Source organism: Rhinolophus hipposideros, assembly GCF_964194185.1.
Source record: "Rhinolophus hipposideros genome assembly, chromosome: 7".
Taxonomy (NCBI): Eukaryota; Metazoa; Chordata; class Mammalia; order Chiroptera; family Rhinolophidae; genus Rhinolophus; species Rhinolophus hipposideros.
Window position 1 is genome coordinate 3,457,683 of NC_138053.1, and position 20,486 is coordinate 3,478,168.

General features: G+C 49.1%; 1 protein-coding gene across 8 annotated transcripts in view; it reads right to left on the reverse strand.

The window, feature by feature from the left end:
- Nucleotides 1–20,486, reverse strand: part of AUTS2 (activator of transcription and developmental regulator AUTS2) — a 1,101,951-nt gene that overhangs the window by 307,134 nt on the left and 774,331 nt on the right. For all 8 annotated transcript variants that reach the window (XM_081053759.1, XM_081053755.1, XM_081053758.1 and 5 more), the window contains one exon: nt 20,297–20,326. In XM_081053759.1, the coding sequence (XP_080909885.1) occupies nt 20,297–20,326 (30 nt within the window). The remainder of the gene's footprint in view (nt 1–20,296; nt 20,327–20,486) is intronic.

The window sequence follows — 20,486 nt, forward strand, 5'->3', positions numbered from 1 at the left end:
GCCTCCTATGGCCACAATTACTGTCCTGCCTGCACTCAGTGGAAGGGTGAGTGTGGAGCCACGGCCTTTGGTCACCACCAGCCCTTCCAGCGGCTTCCTGTGCTTCCGAGTTCTTCCAGGCCTTCCACGTGGTTTGGAAATCTGGCTAATGCTGGTGTCTCTGAATACTTCATGGTGAGTGGGCAATAATTAATGCTAAATGACAATAGAATTTCTACCAAATTACCCACGACACTCGCATTAAGAGCATTAAGAGCAAATATGTTCGTTGGGGTAGATGTTATCACAGTGAGCACAACAAGAATTTACACTGATTTGCCAAGGATAAGAAGTCTCTTTAAGTGAGAGTTGTATTTAACCAAAATAAGAATAAAAGCTTTTAAGTGTGATTGTTAATTAAAATAACAATTTGGCCACGGGCTATGAACATCTTATACAAGGATGGAATTGGTGGTAAATGGCTGGGGGCACCAAAGCCGAAGCATGTGAGCCAGTCTGATGTTCCACGTTGGTGAGGAAGGAAACTAACCTGTCAAAGTGCCTGCCATGTGCATGCGTACAAACACCTGTGTGTGTGTGTCTTATTTCATCTTCAGGGCAACCCTGCAGCCCAGGATTGGCATCATGCAGGCTTTAAATCTAAGGACTCGAGTCAAGAGGAGATGAGGTACCGACAAAGCTCACACAGCTAGGGAAGGGCACAGCTGTCACTAAATCAGGCTTTCCTGACCTCGAGCTCATGGTTCTTTCCTATCTACTTGTGTCTGTGCCAGGTGGGTGGTACATCAGAAGGCTGAGGGGCGCTTTTGGAAATCCAGATTCTTGCACCCCACCTGGAAAGGTCCCACGTGGGAACGTCTGCACCAGAGTCCCCTGGGTAATGCTGAAGCGCGTCTCTGCACAGCATTCTGGGTGACTGGTGCACACCCAGGTGGGGTACCTCCTCCACGCTCAGCTGCTGGGGTCCCGCTAGCCATCTGACTGGTGTTACATCCCTTTTGCCTGCAGGACACCCCCCTTGGCTAGTTAACAATCTGATCAGAAGAATGAGGATGGCTGGGCATGGATGCTGTGAGCGTCTGTGTCTTGTCACTGCCACATGCAGTGTGCAGGATCAAGGCCACCAGGGACAGGGTGGCCCCGGCCTAAGCACACACACGAGTGGAAATAAGCTGCAAGTCGAGGAGCTTACCCCTACTCATGGTTCAGAATATGACAGCAATTTATGCCCAGGACTCACCTGATACTCTCTACTCACTATGCCTTGTGAGGTAAGAATGCTTACCAGGTTCTAGAGAGGTTCAGTGATTCTTACGTCACACCAGCAGCTGGTTATGAATTCTACGCCTTCTGAGTCCAAGACCAAACCTGAAGCCCACTTTCCTCAACAGTGAATCTCAAAATGGGTTGAGAGTTAGACACTCAATGACTACGGTCACTTACTGGTGTGACTGAGCAGGGAAGGTTTAAACAGTGTCACCTTCACAGAACAAGAGAGGACACTCAAGCAGACTTTGCAATCTGACCACATAAAAAGGTCTGGAGACCCACACCCTTTAAGGGTGTTCTCCACTTACCCAGAAGACACTTCCACCATTTTGTTCCATCTCTTTTTTGCTAACAGAACTCTAAGACAGCACAAAGCCAGCTCCAGGGAAAATCATGGTCGGTCTTGGAATCCAGACCCTCTTCCCTTTTTCCTTTGCACCTAGGAATTGATTGCTGTAGCCAAGGAGATGTAAAAGGTTCTGACCACCTGCCCCCTTGTTACCAGCCTTGTACATGTGCTGCAAGGACCTGATAAGGAAAAAGGATCTTTGCTTATGAGACTCAATTAAAGCTCTTGAGATGAGGAGATTATTTTGGATTATGTGAGTGCACTCTAAGTGCCATCACGAGTGCCCTTATAAGACAGAGGCAGAGGGAGATCGCACACAAAAAAGGAGAAAGCCATGTGAAGACAGAGGCGGAGATTGGAAGAATGTGGCCAGAGGAGGGCAAGCAGCCACCAGAAGCTGGATGACGCCAGGGACAGATTCTCCTCTAGAACGTCTGAAAGAAGTGCAGCCCTGTCAATACTGTGATTTTGGCCCAGTGGAAATGATGTTGAACATCTAGCCTCTAGAATAGTGAGAGAGGAAATTTCTGCTGTGTTAAGCCACCAAGTTTGTAGTAATTTGTTACAGCAGCCATAGGAAACTAACACACTGCCAAAGACACTGTTAGGCATTGTTACTACAACTGAACACATCCTAAGTTACATCTCTCTGTAAGACTCAGAAGGTACAATTTGTGGGTACAACAGGGGAAGGGACGGGGGACGTACAAGAGGGTGGAGGGGGTCAAGTACATGGTGATGGAAGGAGACCTGACTGCATGGTGGACACACCATGCCATATACAGATGACGTATTATAGAATTGTACACTTCAGACTTACATAATCTTATTAACCAATGTCACTCCAATAACATTAATACAAACTTAAGAAGGACTGATAGAGGTATTGCTCCCATTTCTGACCATGAGAGATTCTTCCTAGGAAGCACGTTATCTGGGCTGGGAATTCTCCCTTGGTACCATCCTACCCCACGTTGTTGTTGCCATCTTCCAGAAAGCACAACTACCATTAAAATCCCCATGGTGTTTCACTGAATGTGAACCATGCAGTGTTCCTGCAGCCACATTCATGAGAACAAGCACCTGGCAGGCAGGGTCCTCAGCGCCCTGAGTTCCAAGGCACATGGTGTACTCTGCAGGCATCTGCTAGGACCAGTGGAGGCCGCCACTCCCCAGTACTATCCAATAGTGGCCGCCCCTCCCCAGTACTGACCAATAGTGGCCACCACTCCCCAGTACTGTCCAATAGTGGTCGCCCCTCCCCAGTACTGTCCAATAGTGGCCGACCCTCCACAGTACTGTCCAATCATGGCCGCCCCTCCCCAGTACTGACCAATAGTGGCCGACCCTCCACAGTACTGTCCAATAGTGGCCGACCCTCCACAGTACTGTCCAATCATGGCCGCCCCTCCCCAGTACTGACCAATAGTGGCCGACCCTCCACAGTACTGTCCAATAGTGGCCGTCCCTCCCCAGTACTGTCCAATAGTGGCCGCCACTCCTCACTACTGTCCAATAGTGGACTCCCCTCCTAACTACTGACCAATAGTAGCCGTCCCTCCTCAGTATGTATCCAGTGGGGGCTGCCCCTCTTCAGTACTATCCAGCAGGGGCCACCCCTCCCCAGTACTGTCCAATAGTGGCCGCCCCTCCTCACTACTGTCCAATAGTGGCCGTCCCTCCTCAGTACCATCCAGTGGGGGCCGCCCCTCCTCAGTACCATCCAGTGGGGCCGCCCCTCCTCAGTACCATCCAGTGGGGGCCGCCCCTCCTCAGTACCATCCAGTGGGGGCCGCCCCTCCTCAGTACCATCCAGTGGGGGCCGCCCCTCCTCAGTACTATCCAGTGAGGCCCACCCCTCCTCAGTACTATCCAGTGGGGGCTGTCCCTCCTCAGTACAATCCAGTGAGGGCCGCCCCTCCCCAGTACTATCCAGTGGGGGCCGTCCCTCCTCAGTACTATCCAGTGGGGCCGTCCCTCCTCAGTACCGTCCAGTGGGGGCCGTCCCTCCCCAGTACTGTCCAATAGTGGCCGCCCCTCCTCACTACTGTCCAATAGTGGCCGCCCCTCCTCACTACTGACCAAAAGTGGCCGTCCCTCCTCATTACGTATCCAGTGGGGGCCGCCCCTCCTCAGTACTATCCAGTGGGGGCCGCCCCTCCTCAGTACTATCCAGTGGGGCCCACCCCTCCTCAGTACGATCCAGCGGGGGCCGCCCCTCCCCAGTACTGTCCAATAGTGGCTGACCCTCCCCAGTACTGTCCAATAGAGGCCGTCCCTCCCCAGTACTGTCCAATAGTGGCCACCCCTGCTCACTACTGTCCAATAGTGGCTGTCCCTCCTCAGTGCTATCCAGTGGGGGCCGCCCCTCCTCAGTACAATCCAGTGGGGGCCGTCCCTCCTCAGTACTATCCAGTGTGGGTCGTCCCTCCTCCGTGCTATACAGTGGGGGCCGCCTCACCTCAGTACTATCCAGTGGGGGCCGCCCCCTCCTCAGTGCTATACAGTGGGGGCCCGCCCCTCCCCAGTACTATCCAGTGGGGGCCGTCCCTCCTCAGTACGATCCAGTGAGGCCCGCCCCACCTCAGTACAATCCAGTGAGGGCCGCCCCCTCCTCAGTACGATCCATGAGGCCCACTCCTCCTCAGTACTATCCAGTGGGGGCCGCCCCCTCCTCAGTGCTATACAGTGGGGGCCACCCCTCCTCAGTACTATCCAGTGGGGGCCGCCCCTCCTCAGTACGATCCATGAGGCCCACTCCTCCTCAGTACTATCCAGTGGGGGCCACCCCTCCTCAGTACTATCCAGTGGGGGCCGCCCCTCCTCAGTACGATCCATGAGGCCCACTCCTCCTCAGTACTATCCAGTGGGGGCCGCCCCCTCCTCAGTGCTATACACTGGGGGCCACCCCTCCTCAGTACTATCCAGTGGGGGCCGCCCCTCCTCAGTACGATCCATGAGGCCCACTCCTCCTCAGTACTATCCAGTGGGGGCCGCCCCTCCTCAGTACTATCCAGTGGGGGCCGCCCCTCCTCAGTACTATCCAGTGGGGGCCGCCCCTCCTCAGTACTATCCAGTGGGGGCCGCCCCTCCTCAGTACGATCCATGAGGCCCACTCCTCCTCAGTACTATCCAGTGGGGGCCGCCCCTCCTCAGTACTATCCAGTGGGGCCCGCCCCTCCCCAGTACTATCCAGTGGGGGCCGCCCCTCCTCAGTACTATCCAGTGGGGGCCGCCCCTCCTCAGTACGATCCAGTGGGGGCCGTCCCTCCTCAGTACGATCCAGTGGAGGCCGCCCCTCCCCAGTACTATCCAGTGGGGGCCGCCCCTCCTCAGTACGATCCATGAGGCCCACTCCTCCTCAGTACTATCCAGTGGGGGCCGCCCCTCCTCAGTACGATCCATGAGGCCCACTCCTCCTCAGTACTATCCAGTGGGGGCCGCCCCTCCTCAGTACTATCCAGTGGGGCCCGCCCCTCCCCAGTACTATCCAGTGGGGGCCGTCCCTCCTCAGTACTATCCAGTGGGGGCCGCCCCTCCTCAGTACGATCCATGAGGCCCACTCCTCCTCAGTACTATCCAGTGAGGCCCGCCCCTCCTCAGTACGATCCAGTGAGGCCCGCCCCTCCCCAGTACTATCCAGTGGGGGCCGCCCCTCCTCAGTACTATCCAGTGGGGGCTGCCCCTCCTCAGTACTATCCAGTGGGGGCCGCCCCTCCTCAGTACGATCCATGAGGCCCACTCCTCCTCAGTACTATCCAGTGGGGGCCGCCCCTCCTCAGTACTATCCAGTGGGGCCCGCCCCTCCCCAGTACTATCCAGTGGGGGCCGTCCCTCCTCAGTACTATCCAGTGGGGGCCGCCCCTCCTCAGTACGATCCAGTGGGGGCCGTCCCTCCTCAGTACGATCCAGTGGAGGCCGCCCCTCCCCAGTACTATCCAGTGGGGGCCGCCCCTCCTCAGTACTATCCAGTGGGGGCCGCCCCTCCCCTGTAGTACCACGCAGGAGGCTCTGTTTTAGCAACAGTGCAATGAACCTCTCTTGGGGTTGGGAGTCCAAGACGGAGAGGATAGCCGGTGGGAGAGATGGGCCCAGACGACAGGGAAAGGGACTTAAAATAATCTTACATGACATAGCAGGAGTAAATTCAACAGAAATTAATTTAAAAGCCTCCTGAAGAGGAAAGCCAGAGCTTGGGTAGAGGAAATTTTGGTGGTCTACTTACTTTACAGATTACAAACGCTGCACCACCTATGTTTATTTGGGTATCTCCTGCTACTTCAAAGCTTGATGATTTACTGCTGAATCTCTCCCCACAGGGCCCTCCTTTCCAAATGTCACTGACCTAGGATGTGGCCACGCTTCACACCTCTCTGATCTTCTACCTCTTCAAGACACACCCATTTTGGGTCCCACTTTCCAAGAGGTCTAGTGCTAGGGAGCTGACTGACTTAGTTGTAATGGATTAATTGCTGATGTGTGTTAGGGTTTTGGAGGGCAGGGAGAGCTGTGGCAGGGGATGTGGCAGGGCCTGAAATCTAAAGTTGCTGAGTACTTATTCTGCGCCACGTCATCCTAGATGTTTTGTATCCAGATTTAAACACACACACAAAGCAGCAGCAGCTCAGAGGCATTAAGTAAATTGGTCAAAGTCATAGTCACACAGCAGTACCTCGATAGAGCTGGACCTCTGCCTTTTAGACGTGTCCTACACCTCATGCTGTCTGACTGCCACAGGCCCCTGGTGACCAGACCCCTGGGAGCTAGGGCCCAGCCTGCAGGCCGCACAGTTCATGCACTCTCTGTAACAACACACTGACTGTCATGAATAGCTCAGCCAGATGGAGAAGGCCTTGGCCACTTTAACAGCACAGGGCTCACCATGAGGCAAAGACCACAGTGGTGCTCAGTGAGGCCAAAGGTCATCAGTAACTGAGAACTAACACTGAGGCGTTAAAGCATGGTGAGAACAGGCATTTGCATAGTCCCAAAGCATCTCTCTGCAAGATCCTGAGTAACTGGAAGGGGAGAATAGTAACTCTCCACCAAGAAACTTGCTAGACACCACCTTAAGTGAGTGAGCCGAGCTGCCACCCCCAGCAGAAGACTTCATATGGCCTCTGATGTGACGCCCTGAGAAGGGCATGTCATTTCCACGGTATTCCTACCAAAATGGCATAAGCTCAATCTAACCTAGAGAAAACACCAGACACCCTAAACTGAAGGGGGAATGGTCAATACAATAACCTGCCTGAACTTTGCAAAAATGTCAAGGTTGTAAAAGACAAAGAAACACTGAGGAATTGTCCCAAAGGAAGGAGACTAAGGAGACAGGTAACAACTAAATGTAGGTGGGATCCTGGATGAACCTCTTCAACAGAAAAAGGTGGTCACTGGGAAAACAAGCCAACTTGAATAAGGTCTGTAGATTTAACTAATAGTATTGAATGAATGTTAATTTCCAGGTTTAGATATTTGCACTATGGTTTTATAAACATTAGGGGAAGCTGGGTGCAGGGTTTTTGGAACTTCCTGTACTATTTCCTGCAAAATTATTTCAAAATGAAAAAGTAAAAAAAAAAACACTAAAAAGAAACCCCCAAACACACGCTTTCTTGAAGGATGACCTTACTGTTGGGATTTAGGTATGGTGGCAGCTGCTATCTCAGGTGTGTGCCCCGGGAATCTGAGAACCCAGCACATAAACAATCACTTCGTTGGCTATTTGAAAGCTGGTGCTGAAGGTCATGTTGTCCCAGTGTGTTAGAGCCTCGGGGTCCTGACTCAGGACTTGTGTCCTGCTCTGCAAGCCAGGCAGACCTTGGTTTTGCAGAGAAACGTTTAGCACACTCGGAAGAAAAGTCGGGAGAGTTGCGTCCCAGTAGGTATCAAGACTAGCTGGGATTTTAGAGGCTGACTATTTCACTTTCAAGTAATGAAGCACTAGGAGAATGGTGGGAAATCCAGTTCTCCTCTCTCTACACAGGTTTTCAGGTTTCTGAGGGAGATACATTTAAAGGAGGGAAGGGATGAACTATGTCTCTTTTATTGCTTGTCCCTTCTTTATTTTAAACCAATGGAAGCAGCCCCCTACTTCACTTCCTGCTTAAAAACCTTAAAGCAGCCCAAAGCAGATAGCTGCCTGTTCTACCAGCATGGCTGCTTTGTTCTTCTGCCTTTGTTGTGGCAAGGAAAGGCCTGGGACTCTAGTCTCTAAGGGCCCTTCCAACTGCGACAGGTCATGGCTAGGCAAGTCATGAAGAATTGCCCAAGGTGAGATTGCTCGGAACCACTGGTCCTTAAGGCTGGTGAATCCTGCACGTTCAAGGAAGGTGATCAGCTACAGGCCAGCAGCATGGGAGCTGAGATCCTGGGCTCATTCTGATCTGACTTCCTTAAAGAAAGCTCTGGAATTTGTGGATACCACTGATTTCATGCTGGATCCACTGGAAGTTACACACTAAAGTGTTGTCACTAAGGACGTATGTGGTGTAACTCCGATACTGACCAGAGAGGGCATCGGGCTGTTATGATCAAAGCATTCAAATTTGCCTCAGTTCATCCTGTTTCAGGTTCCTCATTTGTAAAACGAAGACTAAGCATTCTTTCACCAACGGTATTTATTATGAGGTTTAAATGAGCTAATAATGCAAGGGCTTTAACATATTTAGGCTGAAAAAACTACACAGGTGGCACAACAGCATGAATGTACCTAACACTACTGCAACATACTCTTACAAATGGTTAAGATGGTAAATTTTATGTTACGTCTATTTTGCTACAACTAAAACATAATAAAGTCATTTAGTATATACATAAAAAGGCACACAAACATCAGGTGCTATGATTAGCATACAGTAATTTTGTTCTTAATGGTTATCATCACCACATGTATTTATTCCTACATTACATGCAGACAAAACCCAGTTCTAGCTGGGCTCCCTCTCGCTCCCACAGTCTCTGCTGCTCCCATGGTTCTTGGTCTCCCAGATACCATCCTATATAGTTCTGATCACTCCTGCACTGTAAATACATATACTCTTCTGAACTCATCCAACTGAGGCTCCTGCAAGCCCCACCTTAAACTCGTATGTCCTGTATCCCCGTCCCCTAGTGTCATCATCAATCCCCACCCAGTCAGCCTTACTTGAAACCTGATTCATCCAGGACTCCTCCCTAAACCCCATATTCTAGTGGTCACAAAATCATGACAATTCCACTTTAGAAATACCTGCAAAATCGAACTCCTTCCTTTTCCATCACTGTACTTCTGATCCCTATCACCTCTCACTTAGCCTATGATGACAACTTTTTCTTGGGTCACTGGCCAAAAGTTCCCTCCTTTCCCTCCCATCCTTCCACCACTGTCAGAATTCTCTTCCAAAAGGTCAAATCTGATGTGTCATTCACCTATGTCACGTATTCAGTGGGCTCCTGTCCGGATCCAGTCCAAACCTTAGCTTGGCAGACAAGGTCTGTTTTATCAACTACACTTACAGTCCCATCTCCCCCACCCCACCACGAACCTCGCTCCCTACAAACACAAGTTCTCATGCTTCTCTCCATATGCCAAGCCCTTCACAACCCTCTGCTTTCTGCAAAGAATATCCTCTTTGCCTGTTATCTGTACCATCCCTGCTACCTAGCAAGCATCTGCATTGATGTATTTCAGCAACATCTAACTCAAATGCCTATTATCTCAGGTGGCAGGGTTCTTTTTTTTTTTTTTTTTTTTGGCTTTCAGGCATCATGCCCTATCTTAGTACACACTATGGAAGGTAGGGGATAGTTTACAACTCAAGATACCTTAGCTTTCTCTTCAATTGGACTCTTCCTCGAATTGTTATGATACAGGCTTTGCCATCTTCCTCTCCTTAGTTCCCAGGACAGTGCTTGGTTCAGCACATAGCGAAGGCTAGTTTGTTGAATGACTGAGAAGCCATGACTGAGCTTATCACCTTCCAGTCTTAGGAAACTCTTCCCAGCAAGCCTGCCTGCTATAGTTTAAGAAGCACTGCGTTGGACACAAATCAGGTCTTCTGGGATGACTACAATTCCTTTGGCCAGGTTAAGTTACGTGTTGTACCCTAGATAAATAATTTACTAGTTGGCACCCTGGTGACTTCAAAGACCTCTGTATCTCTCAAGGGGCTGTGTTATCCTTGAGGAGTAACTCATCATCCACTGTATTAAAAGTATTAGTGAATTCTGGGCTACTCTGAATATGTGCACTCACGAACCCACACTCTATAAAATCCTGTGCCCTTCTATAACTTTTAATAGCTTAACTTAAGCAAGATAGAACCAATCTTTAATGGCACTTATGATGATTCTATGAATATTTAGGCAAGTATTGTAATATAATCGTAAACCTATGTTCATCTTTGAGACCCTGTGATCCCTATAAAGTGCTAACTCTGGATGACCAAGGCAGCTGGGATGGCTGGCAGGAAGTGCCTCTCAGGGCCTACCCCACATGGCAGAAGGTTAGGGATGCTTTGTAGACACACTGTGCCTGCCCACCCCCACCTTTCTGGGCCCTCTCCCCACTCCGACACCATGCAGAGCGACCTCCAGAGCAGCACTTCTGGACAGCACCGTCAGGTCTTTCTACTCACAGCCGGCCATCTGGGCATGCACATCTAACTGCAGTGAGCCCATCTACATTCTGTTCTGGAGAGCCCATCCTTTGGTACCCAACCCCACCTGAGCCAATCAAAAACCTTTCCTTGGAGTTTAGTAACTGCAGGGGACAAGCCTGCAGTCTCTCTTCCACTGGCTGAAGCTGAAAGGTGGAATGTTCAGGAGAATGGGTCATGACTTCCAGCAACAAAAGAAACCAAGTCTCCTAAACAATCAAGAATAAAGCAGACGGGCAAAACTAAGTGGAGATGGGACGAGGAGGACACCTCATTCCCCACCTGTGCTTCTGAAGTCCTGCCCCTTCTGATGGTCTGCTTATTTCAACACTTACTTATATTCCAAAAGCCTACACATTCCCTTGTGTGTTAGTTTGAATTTAATTTCTGTGATTTGAAATAAAAACAAAACTCTGCTGGCATAAACACAGCCAAATCTGTTAAAACCTAAGAGCTTTGAAATGACCGCCTGACTTCACGAAGGGTCTTGCAGAAGTTCTAAGTACTTAAGAATGTGGAACCTCACATGTTTTTTCCAGCTACAGAAAGGTGATGAATCCCCCTACATGATGAACAATTGCTCTGTAATTGATCTGGAGGATAAACTGAACTGTTTACATGTCGGTTCTTCTTACAGCGGGCCTAGTGCACATAACAGGAATTCAGGAAGGGGTGAGGGTACAAGTGTGACTCCACCTAAACAGTAAGTGGTCCACTATGTTGTCATGGTGTCTCTGGGGAACACAGTATGTAAAACTATCTACACAGACCATCTGGGAGGGATGACTGCTTTTCAATGACTGGATCAATACTTTTGTTCTTCTTTACTACTTGAGTGATTGGCGACAAGGCTAGAGGAGAACTCAGGTGGGTCCCCTGGACCTGCTGCCAGCTAGCAGGGAAGGATCGTGTGTGTGCTTGGGAGCCCAAGTAGGGGAGTGGGGCCAGGGAGCACAATTCTTGGTGTGCTAACTTAATTTCAAGTTTCTCAGTGAGCAAAGTCATGCCTATCTATGGCTCTTGGGTTGCAGCATTTAGAAAACTGCCCTAAGGGTACAAGGTGTAACTCATTTTCTGTGTGGTTTATTGAATAAGTTCATGAATTTATGACCCTTCCACATACACAGCCAAGGGAAGAGCAGCTTTTCCATTCAATGGGTAACATCTCAAACTTGGAGGGCGGGGGAGAGGGAAAGGGAGAGAGAGAGGGGCGGGGGAGAGGATGGAGCGGGAGAGGGGGAGAGAGAGAGTTCTTTCTGTGGGAGAACAAGAGGTGTCCCTGCTATAGGCACCTGTGGACGTTCAGGCGTCAGGCACTCAGACCCCACCATACGGAGTCTGTGGTGCTTCTACTCTGGGTGACAGAGTGGGCCCTGGTCTGTACCCCGCTCACCGCTGCCAGGCAACCTGAAACTGTCCTCTTAAGGAACATTACTCAATGTAAGCTTATTAGGGCTTTCTCGTAACAATGAGGAAAAGATGCTAAGCAATGTAATAGAAGGAGGCCTTTTCCCAGAGTGGCTGCTTACCTTTAACCTAAAAAAAAAATGCTTTTCAAGCACTTTAGAAGGTCCATTTGCATGCAAGTAATGTGCTAACTGCAAATGGGACTTACCCCCTCATCAAAGCTCATCACAGAGCATCCTTTTCCAGCAATGTTTTGTTGGGTGTTAGAATTACGACCGAAGTGATAAAATACTCTCTGAGCATTTCCTTTTATTCCAAGGTATTACTATTCTTCCTGGACTTTTCCATCAGTTCTCATGCTTATTGGAATGTGCCAATGAGGCAGAGCCCAGCTTAAAGGCTAAGAGTGCTGCTTCAGAAGCCAGACAACTTGGGTTTGCAGCCTCGCTCTGCCACTAACTAGGGCAAGACTTTGGGCACATTACATAAGCTCTCTGTGACTCAGTTTCCTCCTCTGTAAACTGTGGATAATATTAGCAATTACCTATTAGGGTTGTGGTGCAGATTAAACAAGTCATTTTGTATAAAGCCTATATGTGTGTGTATACAAGTCTGTATATATAGATATATATATATATATATACGTGTATAAATATACATATACGTACATATGTGTGTGTATATGTATATGTATATATATATACATATACATATACATATATATGTATATACACACATGCACAATGTTTAAATAATAGTCATTATCTGTTTGTAAAATAAAACTCTACAGGATTTCAAGTCAGCGAGATCTGGATAAAAGGTAAGAATCCCATCTCTGCCACCATTAGGATGTTAGATGAGATAGTTAATGTTTTTGAACCTCAGTTTTCTTTTAAGTAAAAGTGGGTAATCATGAAGTTTTGGGTTGGTGTGCAGACTGTATGAGATGTGTGGAAGGTCCTGTGGGTGATGCGTACAGGTAACCATTTCCTACGGGCTTATGAGAATATAGGCTCAGTCAAGCTGCATGGACGGACATGGATTCTGCCACATGGAGGACCCAGGCTTTCTTCTTTTTTTCTGACCACAGCAAGACAAAAATAATTAACATCAGCCCAAGGCTTAGCAGGGCCTGTGCACCCCCTGGGCCCTCCTTCAAGGAGCTATTAGGGAGATTGGGCAGGAGTGGGTATTAAGCCCCAAGCCGGGGGGAGAGAGAGACTGCAGTGGGCGCTGTGGTCAGCCCCGGGGTACATGCACAAGGCAGCCAGTCACCCGCCCGTCGGGGATGTGCAGAGACATACACACCTGCAGGCTGGCGCCCCGTGAATTCCTTCCCTGGCTGCTTTGTCAGGGCCAGTGGCCTCTGCTCAGGCCACCTCCCCACCCCCACCACAGGACCTCTGTGCAGGAAGTCAGGGCCCCTGGGCTCCCCATCAGGCTGCCCGCCTGAAGCACACACTGGAGCCAGGGAACTTGCCCGAGAAGCCAGTAAAATTTTAATGCACTCTGTAGTGCGGTCATGTCATACTCGGTTATGGCAAATAATCCCAGATGCCTGCAGAGGTAAAATGGAGCTGTAATGTGCTTGCCTCCTAACCCGAGCTGACAGCAATGATGTACGACTACCATTAGCGGAAAATATCACTTCAACTAACCCATGATCCAGCTCCACTTAGGGTCACATTATCCATGAGGAACAAATTACACTCCCAAAGTAAATACAAATTTTCTACACGAAATGGGTACAAAAAAAGGGAAGGGGTGATCCGTTCCCTTCGCCGGCGCACTGCTGAGTGACACAGATGATAAAGGACAGGACAAATCATTCATTGGCTGACAGAGTGCTGTGCCGTAATCAGCTCAGCCGGCACATACTCCAGCCGATAAACACCATATTCTCCCCTTAGTGGCAAATACATAATCTTTACACAGACATGGCTGCTTCAGATATTTACTACCCTTTGAGCTGCGGGAACACCCCATGCAGCATTTGCAGTCAGAAAAGGAAATGCCCCATGGCCCTGGCAGACCCAGAAACCCTCTGCAAGGGTGGGAGTTAGTGTCTGAGGACGGACAAGCGCGTCTCGAAGTCACGCAGGACAACGCCGAGTGGAACTGCTGTGGGGTGCAGTGCAGAGGTCGTGGTGCTGCCATGGCCCACTGTCCTATGTGCTGGTCACAGGAAGAAGACAGTCGGGGACACCACATGGATGTAGGCGGCTCTGGACCAGCAGCTCAGCAATGAGCCTCTGCTCAGGCCCAGTTCTTGCCCACACTGCCTGGGGGACGGTGATCAGGCCCTTTTCCTGTCTGGGACTCAGATAATCAACAAAGCAACCTCTAGGTTTGACGCTAATATTTATATGGCCCCTATTAAGTGTCAGGTACATGCTAGATGTAGGGTACTTGCTGGGAGCCTATGATTTAAAAAGATAGTAAATGTTTATCCAAGGTACAGACTAAAAGAAGACTGGGTTCCTTGCCCAAACACGGCTCATGCTTAGTGCACTGGCTGGTATAGCTCCATCCCTGTCACTCGTGGTGGCCCCCAGGCTGTCTGCCACTCATTTGTAACAGTAAAAACATACACCTGATAGCTCTTCCCTTCTCACCTTGGACAACTGTTTCCCGGGTTTGAAAAAAAAATGGCGCATTTCCGAAGAGCTTACAGATCTAAGTTATCAGTGGACCCAAATTGTGTTTATTCAGTGTTTACTGGGCAACTGTCATGTTTGAAATTTTAGAAGTTAGTGGGGTCACAGGTGGCTAGATAAGACACAGTCTCTGGCAGCACAAGGAGGGGGAGGCCCAGCAAGGAAGACAGCACAACTCACCTGAGGACAGGCAAGCAGCATGTGAGGGGGAAGGGCCCAGGCCCTGGACTCAGAGATAGCTGGTTCCTCAGCCTCACCATTCACTAGCCCCGGAGCTTCCTTCTCCTTCTTTGTAAACCATGATGACACCTGCTCCGGAAGAGAAGGCCCGTGTAGGCCCGATCACGGAGTCTGGTCCATTGTAGGTCATCAACAACGCTCTCATGAGGCACATACAGAGCCCTGAATACGCATTTAAACAGGACACAAAGTGACACTTGTCAAGTGTTTTGTATGATCCAAGGTTCTCTTCGGTGTGAAGTGGCGCTTCTTTTTATTATTTTGTTATCACTACTGACCTTAATCTCATCCGTTCACTGCCCCCAAGAAATGAGTAGTCTCTACATTTTTAGTCCAAGGAATCAGGGAGTTGAAAAATCACTAAAAGTTCCCTCTCCCCCCCAAAAAAACAAAGATAAAGTCCAAACAGCCCCTTGGGTAGCAGAACAGCCATCCCAGGGGTTCCTGGTCAATCCTCATTTCAAATGCTCCGTTCCACTGTCTCCATAAACATGCACACTTGGTGGGCTACGAAATAAGCCTGGGTTTGGAAAAGCAATGGAGAAAGCTGCTTCTGGTTATTCTTTAAGTAGCTGGAGATGTCATGCAGATGTAGTTAGTGTTTCTCAATAGGGTTCTCATGAGGACAAACAGGCAAAAGCTCTATGACGTATAGAAGGCCATTTGACCTTCTCAGCTGTAACTTTGATTAAAAAAAAGGAAGAAAAATAATATATATTCATCCATTGAATTCTGGGACTTCTAAAAGTATAAAGTGACTAATTATTAATAACATCCTAATACTGAGATTTTATTGTCTGTATCCCACCTAGAATGGAAAAGATATAAGGAACAATAATCTGTAACTATATCACCAACCAGAAGTTGCCAAGGGAGGTTTAACTTAGGCACACAAGCACACACACACACACACACACACACACACACACGCTTCACTACAAAGAAATTTTTACATATTTACTGAGGAGAGTATACTCTCCAATCGGAATAACAAAGTAAGATTGACTCTTCTGACAACCAAAGAGCAGCCCAGGTTACACTCTCTGAGAAGCCGCCAGCATAATTCATGCTGACAAAGTCATCACCAGTACAGGTGCCCCTGCTTATGACCTTCCCACTATTTAGGAGACTCAGGGTTCATGGCCAGTCTCATGAGGATGACAGCCAGCGATTCCACCTAACTCCCCCTTGGCTGTGCATGGAAGCTCCAAGGTAAGCCATAAAATCCAAGCCCATGGCTTATTCTAAGAGAAAGCAGCTGACCTTTTCTCTGGGAACGTGGAATCATGTACTCAACCCAGAATGTTTCCAGAAGAACTCCTTTTATAGGTTCAAATAATACTTATTATCCATCAAGTGAGTCCCTAAAACACATTGTATAGCTAGCTAGCTACCTCTTCACTAGCTCCCGTGCACTCCTAAACGAGTAATTAAGGAACAGAGATTAAACTAATCGCTGAGCTGCCTACTGACAGGCACGGTGGCAGACCTAACAAACAACCACAGTGCCCATGCTAGTTCATCAGTAGATACTCGGAAAAAAATAAGTATGTGGATATGAATGACAATGAATAAACCAACGTTAGGCCCATGTGTAAGTGTCCTTCAGCTATTTGCAAGGTCAAAAGAGATGTGTCCTGACCTATCCACTTAGTATTTCAAGAGAGATGAAAGAATGCAGACAATCCTTATATACTCTTCCTTCTGCCTTGGCAAAGAAAAAATACAATCCCTCTGGGTCTGCCACGTTGTTGGGCCTAGGTACACAACTACATAGAAAATCAGGATACTCAGTGTTAGATCATTGAATCCAGCCTCACTTTACAGATGACAAAATTAAGACTCAGCAACATTATATAACTTGCCCAAGGCTACACAGCTGGTTAGAGAAAATATAAACAAACAGGTCTTCTGAGTATCCATGTCCATTACCCACTCATGATAAACAAAGAAACATCTAGAACCTGGTCTTCTCTTAATGCTAAGAAACAAGAGTTTAGCTTAAGATGTGTGACAAATTTTCAGTAACTCTGGCATATTCATTTTATTGATTTATATTTAATCAAAAACCTCTATCTTTTCCAGGTGTGTGACACGGCAGTGATGGGCAGATATGCCACACATACACTCAATGTGAGTGAAGCAACTTTTGGTTTGGCATGAAAATGCCATGATATGAAGAGGAGGACAGCCTTCCTCGTCCACCCAGTGACCGTCCCTCCTCACCCCAAGTAACATGAATGCAAGCTAACACTGCACTGAACTGTTAGGACACTACAGGTGGAGCTGTTGTCCCATTTGCCAGATGAGAGGACCGAGGCTTGTCCATAGGTAGGAGGTAGTAAGGGGCGGTCAGAAGCAAGCCTAGGCCGTCGGACTCGGAGGCCCAAGTGCTTGGCCACTGGGCACTACGCCTTCCACAGCTCTGTCACGTGACCCACACAATATTAGGGAAGTGAGTGGATAAAGAGAGAATTACTTTGAATCTCCACATTAATTCCGTAACCAAATAGGGGGGTGTTTCTTAGCACAATGGGCTGTTGCCAGCGGTAGAGAAGGAAAGGAAACAAGAGAAAATACAGGCCAAATATATGGAAATATGTGTGTTCCCTCTTTGTTCTCATGATACCAATTCATTTCAAGTGGGGGATTGGAATAATTGCTTAATTTGGATGATTAGGGTGCCAAGTGCAGCCTCTTTTCTTTGAACTAAGTACAACGAAGACAATTGCACATCTCAGACACGTCTAAGGCAGCGTGCACAGCCTTCTCCGATCCCCCACCCAGTTTCCACTCTTCAGCGAAGCCTCCAGGTTCTCTGACATTAGTGTGAGATGCATTCTGGTGGCTGAGACGGGACGCTAAGAGATGCTTTGCTCGGTGTGTTCAAAGCTTTTCCCACGCCCAAGTACGTCTTCTGCATGTGTGGAAAGCTCTGCTTTCTTAGCCCCTTTCCCAGTCACTGCCACATTAATTAGTAAGGGTATCATTTTATAAATTACAGCTTCATATCAGAGGAAAGCAGAGTTTATTTTAATTCAGTCAGCTGTGTGAAATACAGTACCCTAATTTTAGACCGCCAGCTCTGCTGATCCCTACGGAGTACGAGAATGACAGGCCTTCCAGAGAGAAATCCCAGCGGGTCCCATACTAGTCTCACTTTTGCCTCCACCAGCATCCCTGGTGGGGTTGCTGAAGGGACCCCAGGACACTGAGTGGCATCTTTCCCACCATTAGCAATTCCGATTTGAATGTGGTTAGCGCTGGGGCTGAGAGGGGCCCATGCCCCCGCTGGGAGGGTGGGATGAAAGCTGCTGATAAACAGCACACACTGTCAGTCCAAGAGGGGAAGCCTGGTCATGCTCACCCTCGTAGGGCCGAGCAGGCAGGACCGCTGCCGGGAGCCTGGGAAGGGTGCCTGGGGTGGGGCAGCAGGGCCGGCGCAGGACGCCAGTGCTCATGCTTGTGCAGCAGCCCCCGCCTGCAGGGACACAGCCGCCCACAGCAGGGCAGACCCGGGCGCCGCGACCGAGGCAGGCACACATGTCAGAGGACCTCGTCGACCGCCCTCCCTCCTCTGGCATCACCGCCCAGTGGACTCGCCTGGAAACATGTCCTGATTCCCCGGCACGGCCCTGAAATGATCCTAACGCTGAGTGCGGGGCGCTGGCTCCTTGCCCACCGCCTGTTGGTCTGGTGTGACACTGCTGCGCCCTGCTCTCCGAGACGCAGCCCAGGGCAGTACTGATGTGGGAATCGCGTCCTGAGGAGCCAGTAGTTCAGGTGCTCTCACTAGGCGGGAACACCTAACCCCTTGGCAAACCACAGGCGGCTCCGTGATTCCCCAAGTGGTCCCCCAGACCACCACGCAGACACGCGTCACGGAGGTAAAGGGCCCCGGGTAAGGTCCAGACGGCGGGGGTTTCACAGCTTCCCTGCTGGTTGGGCAGCACAGCCAAGACACCGACATGGCACGGAAACCTGGACATCCTTTCCACCTCCTACCCTGCAGCCCGCTGACACTTCTGGAGCCCACAGCGCCTTCTACAGAAGCACGGTCTGTGCGGCTCTGAAACCCCAAGGAAGGCTCAGTCCCTGGAGAAGTGCCCAGACTGGGAAAGGGAGACCAAGTAAGAGCTCCTGGAATGGCACAGCGCTCCGCTCCCTCCTGGGTACCCGTGAGGACAACTGCCATGTGGCAATGTGGCCTAAGGGCTCCAAGGGGCCAGCGGGCATGGCTTGAACGCTGACCCTCTGATGCTGTCCACGTGCGTATGGCACCCACGACACACTGGCGCCAAGACACGAGGGGGCCTGGAGTGAGGAAGCCCCTATGTGTCAGTTAAACAAAAGAGTAATCCACAGCCCCCTTCCGTGTGTACTTTCCCTGTCATCCAACAGCCCATTACCATGTCACAGCACAGCGCACCCTTCCATAGGTCACTTTGTTTAAAATGACATGGATAATGCACATGTCAGCAAGCTGACAGTTCTGGCCGTCCTTCAGAGATAAAAACCTCAAGTCAAGAGCCTGTTCTTATCTAGGGGACACGTTGGTCTCTCATCCAAGTCAGGCAGAACATGATTTCTCCAGAGAGCACTTTTTTCATTTCCTGATTTTAAGGAAATCAAATAAGCACCATTTGTCTTCATCTGAATATGCTTGACCTGCTCAAATGATGATGTCTTGCATTTTATAACAGGCTACATATGCTGAATTCAAATTAACAACAGTACAGAACAAGAGCCTTTACATCTCATTGGAGGCTGGCAGCAGAGAAGGAGGGAAAAGTCTGGGCTTGGTAGAAACATCCCACTAAATGCTACCTGCAGGACTCTTGAGTAAAACCAACAAACGTGTAGGCAGCAACAGTCGGGAAACAGGCTCAGGAAAGCCAGCTACGCAGGACAGGCCCAGAAATCGGGACAGGGAGGACTAGTTCCTTCCTCCTGCTGCCAAGCAATATAGAAACCAAGATATCTGAAATACGTAAGGTAGGAATAAAATTAAGAAGACATTTGGTTGGGGAATTTGGACACCTGGAAAGAAAGACCAAACAGATAAATAATCCCTTTGCTTCAGTCAACAGAAAGTTCACTTTACCAGGTAGTGATGCAATCTTCTGAAAGCTCACAAACCGAGCTCCTTTTCTTGATTCATGTTGAACTGGATACACAGAGGCCAGTGCCACCAGCCTCGAAATACATGGCAGCCAGGGTATGTGCCTGCTGGAGGAACCGCCCTCCCCCCGGCCATCCACCTGGATGAGAAGAGAGCAGTTCCCATCCGACCTCCGCCTTCCCTCGCCCCAGGATGACATTCCTAGAAACATATTATCACCATGTCTAGCAACAAGGACAGTGTGTACAGAAAAGTTGGAAGGAGCATATGGGCCAGTAAAAGAAATGAAAAAATGACATTATAAATATATACTAGCACGTTTAACGTTCCAATCAAGGTTTAAGAGAAGAAAAATCAGATGGCTATTAAAATAAATTGTTTCCTCGTTTAAAATCTTCTATAAAGTAATAACTTAGTGTCACATACATGGAATATTAAAGGGCTTGTTTAAAAATAGTGGACCTCACAAATTAAATGTTATTTCTTATCATAGAAAGTGTCGCTGTGTGAATAAAGCCTGTCTTTATGGAGGAGAAAGGTGCTGGCACCATGCAGCTGTGTATGGGTGCCCAGCACCTCATGTGCTGTGCCCACAATGGGGGGAGTGTCCTACCTTCTCTTCCTGGTCACTGTCGCTGTCACACTGAAAAAGAAAACGAGAGAATAAGAGTTAGTGCAAAAATTGAGTAGGTTTTTGCTTTTGATACAAGAAAACAAAAGCAAGACAAGTAAAGGAAATAGGAAACGTCTGAGCGTAAAAGAGTTCCTTCAGCTCAAGTGCTGGTAAACAGCTAAGAAGCAGA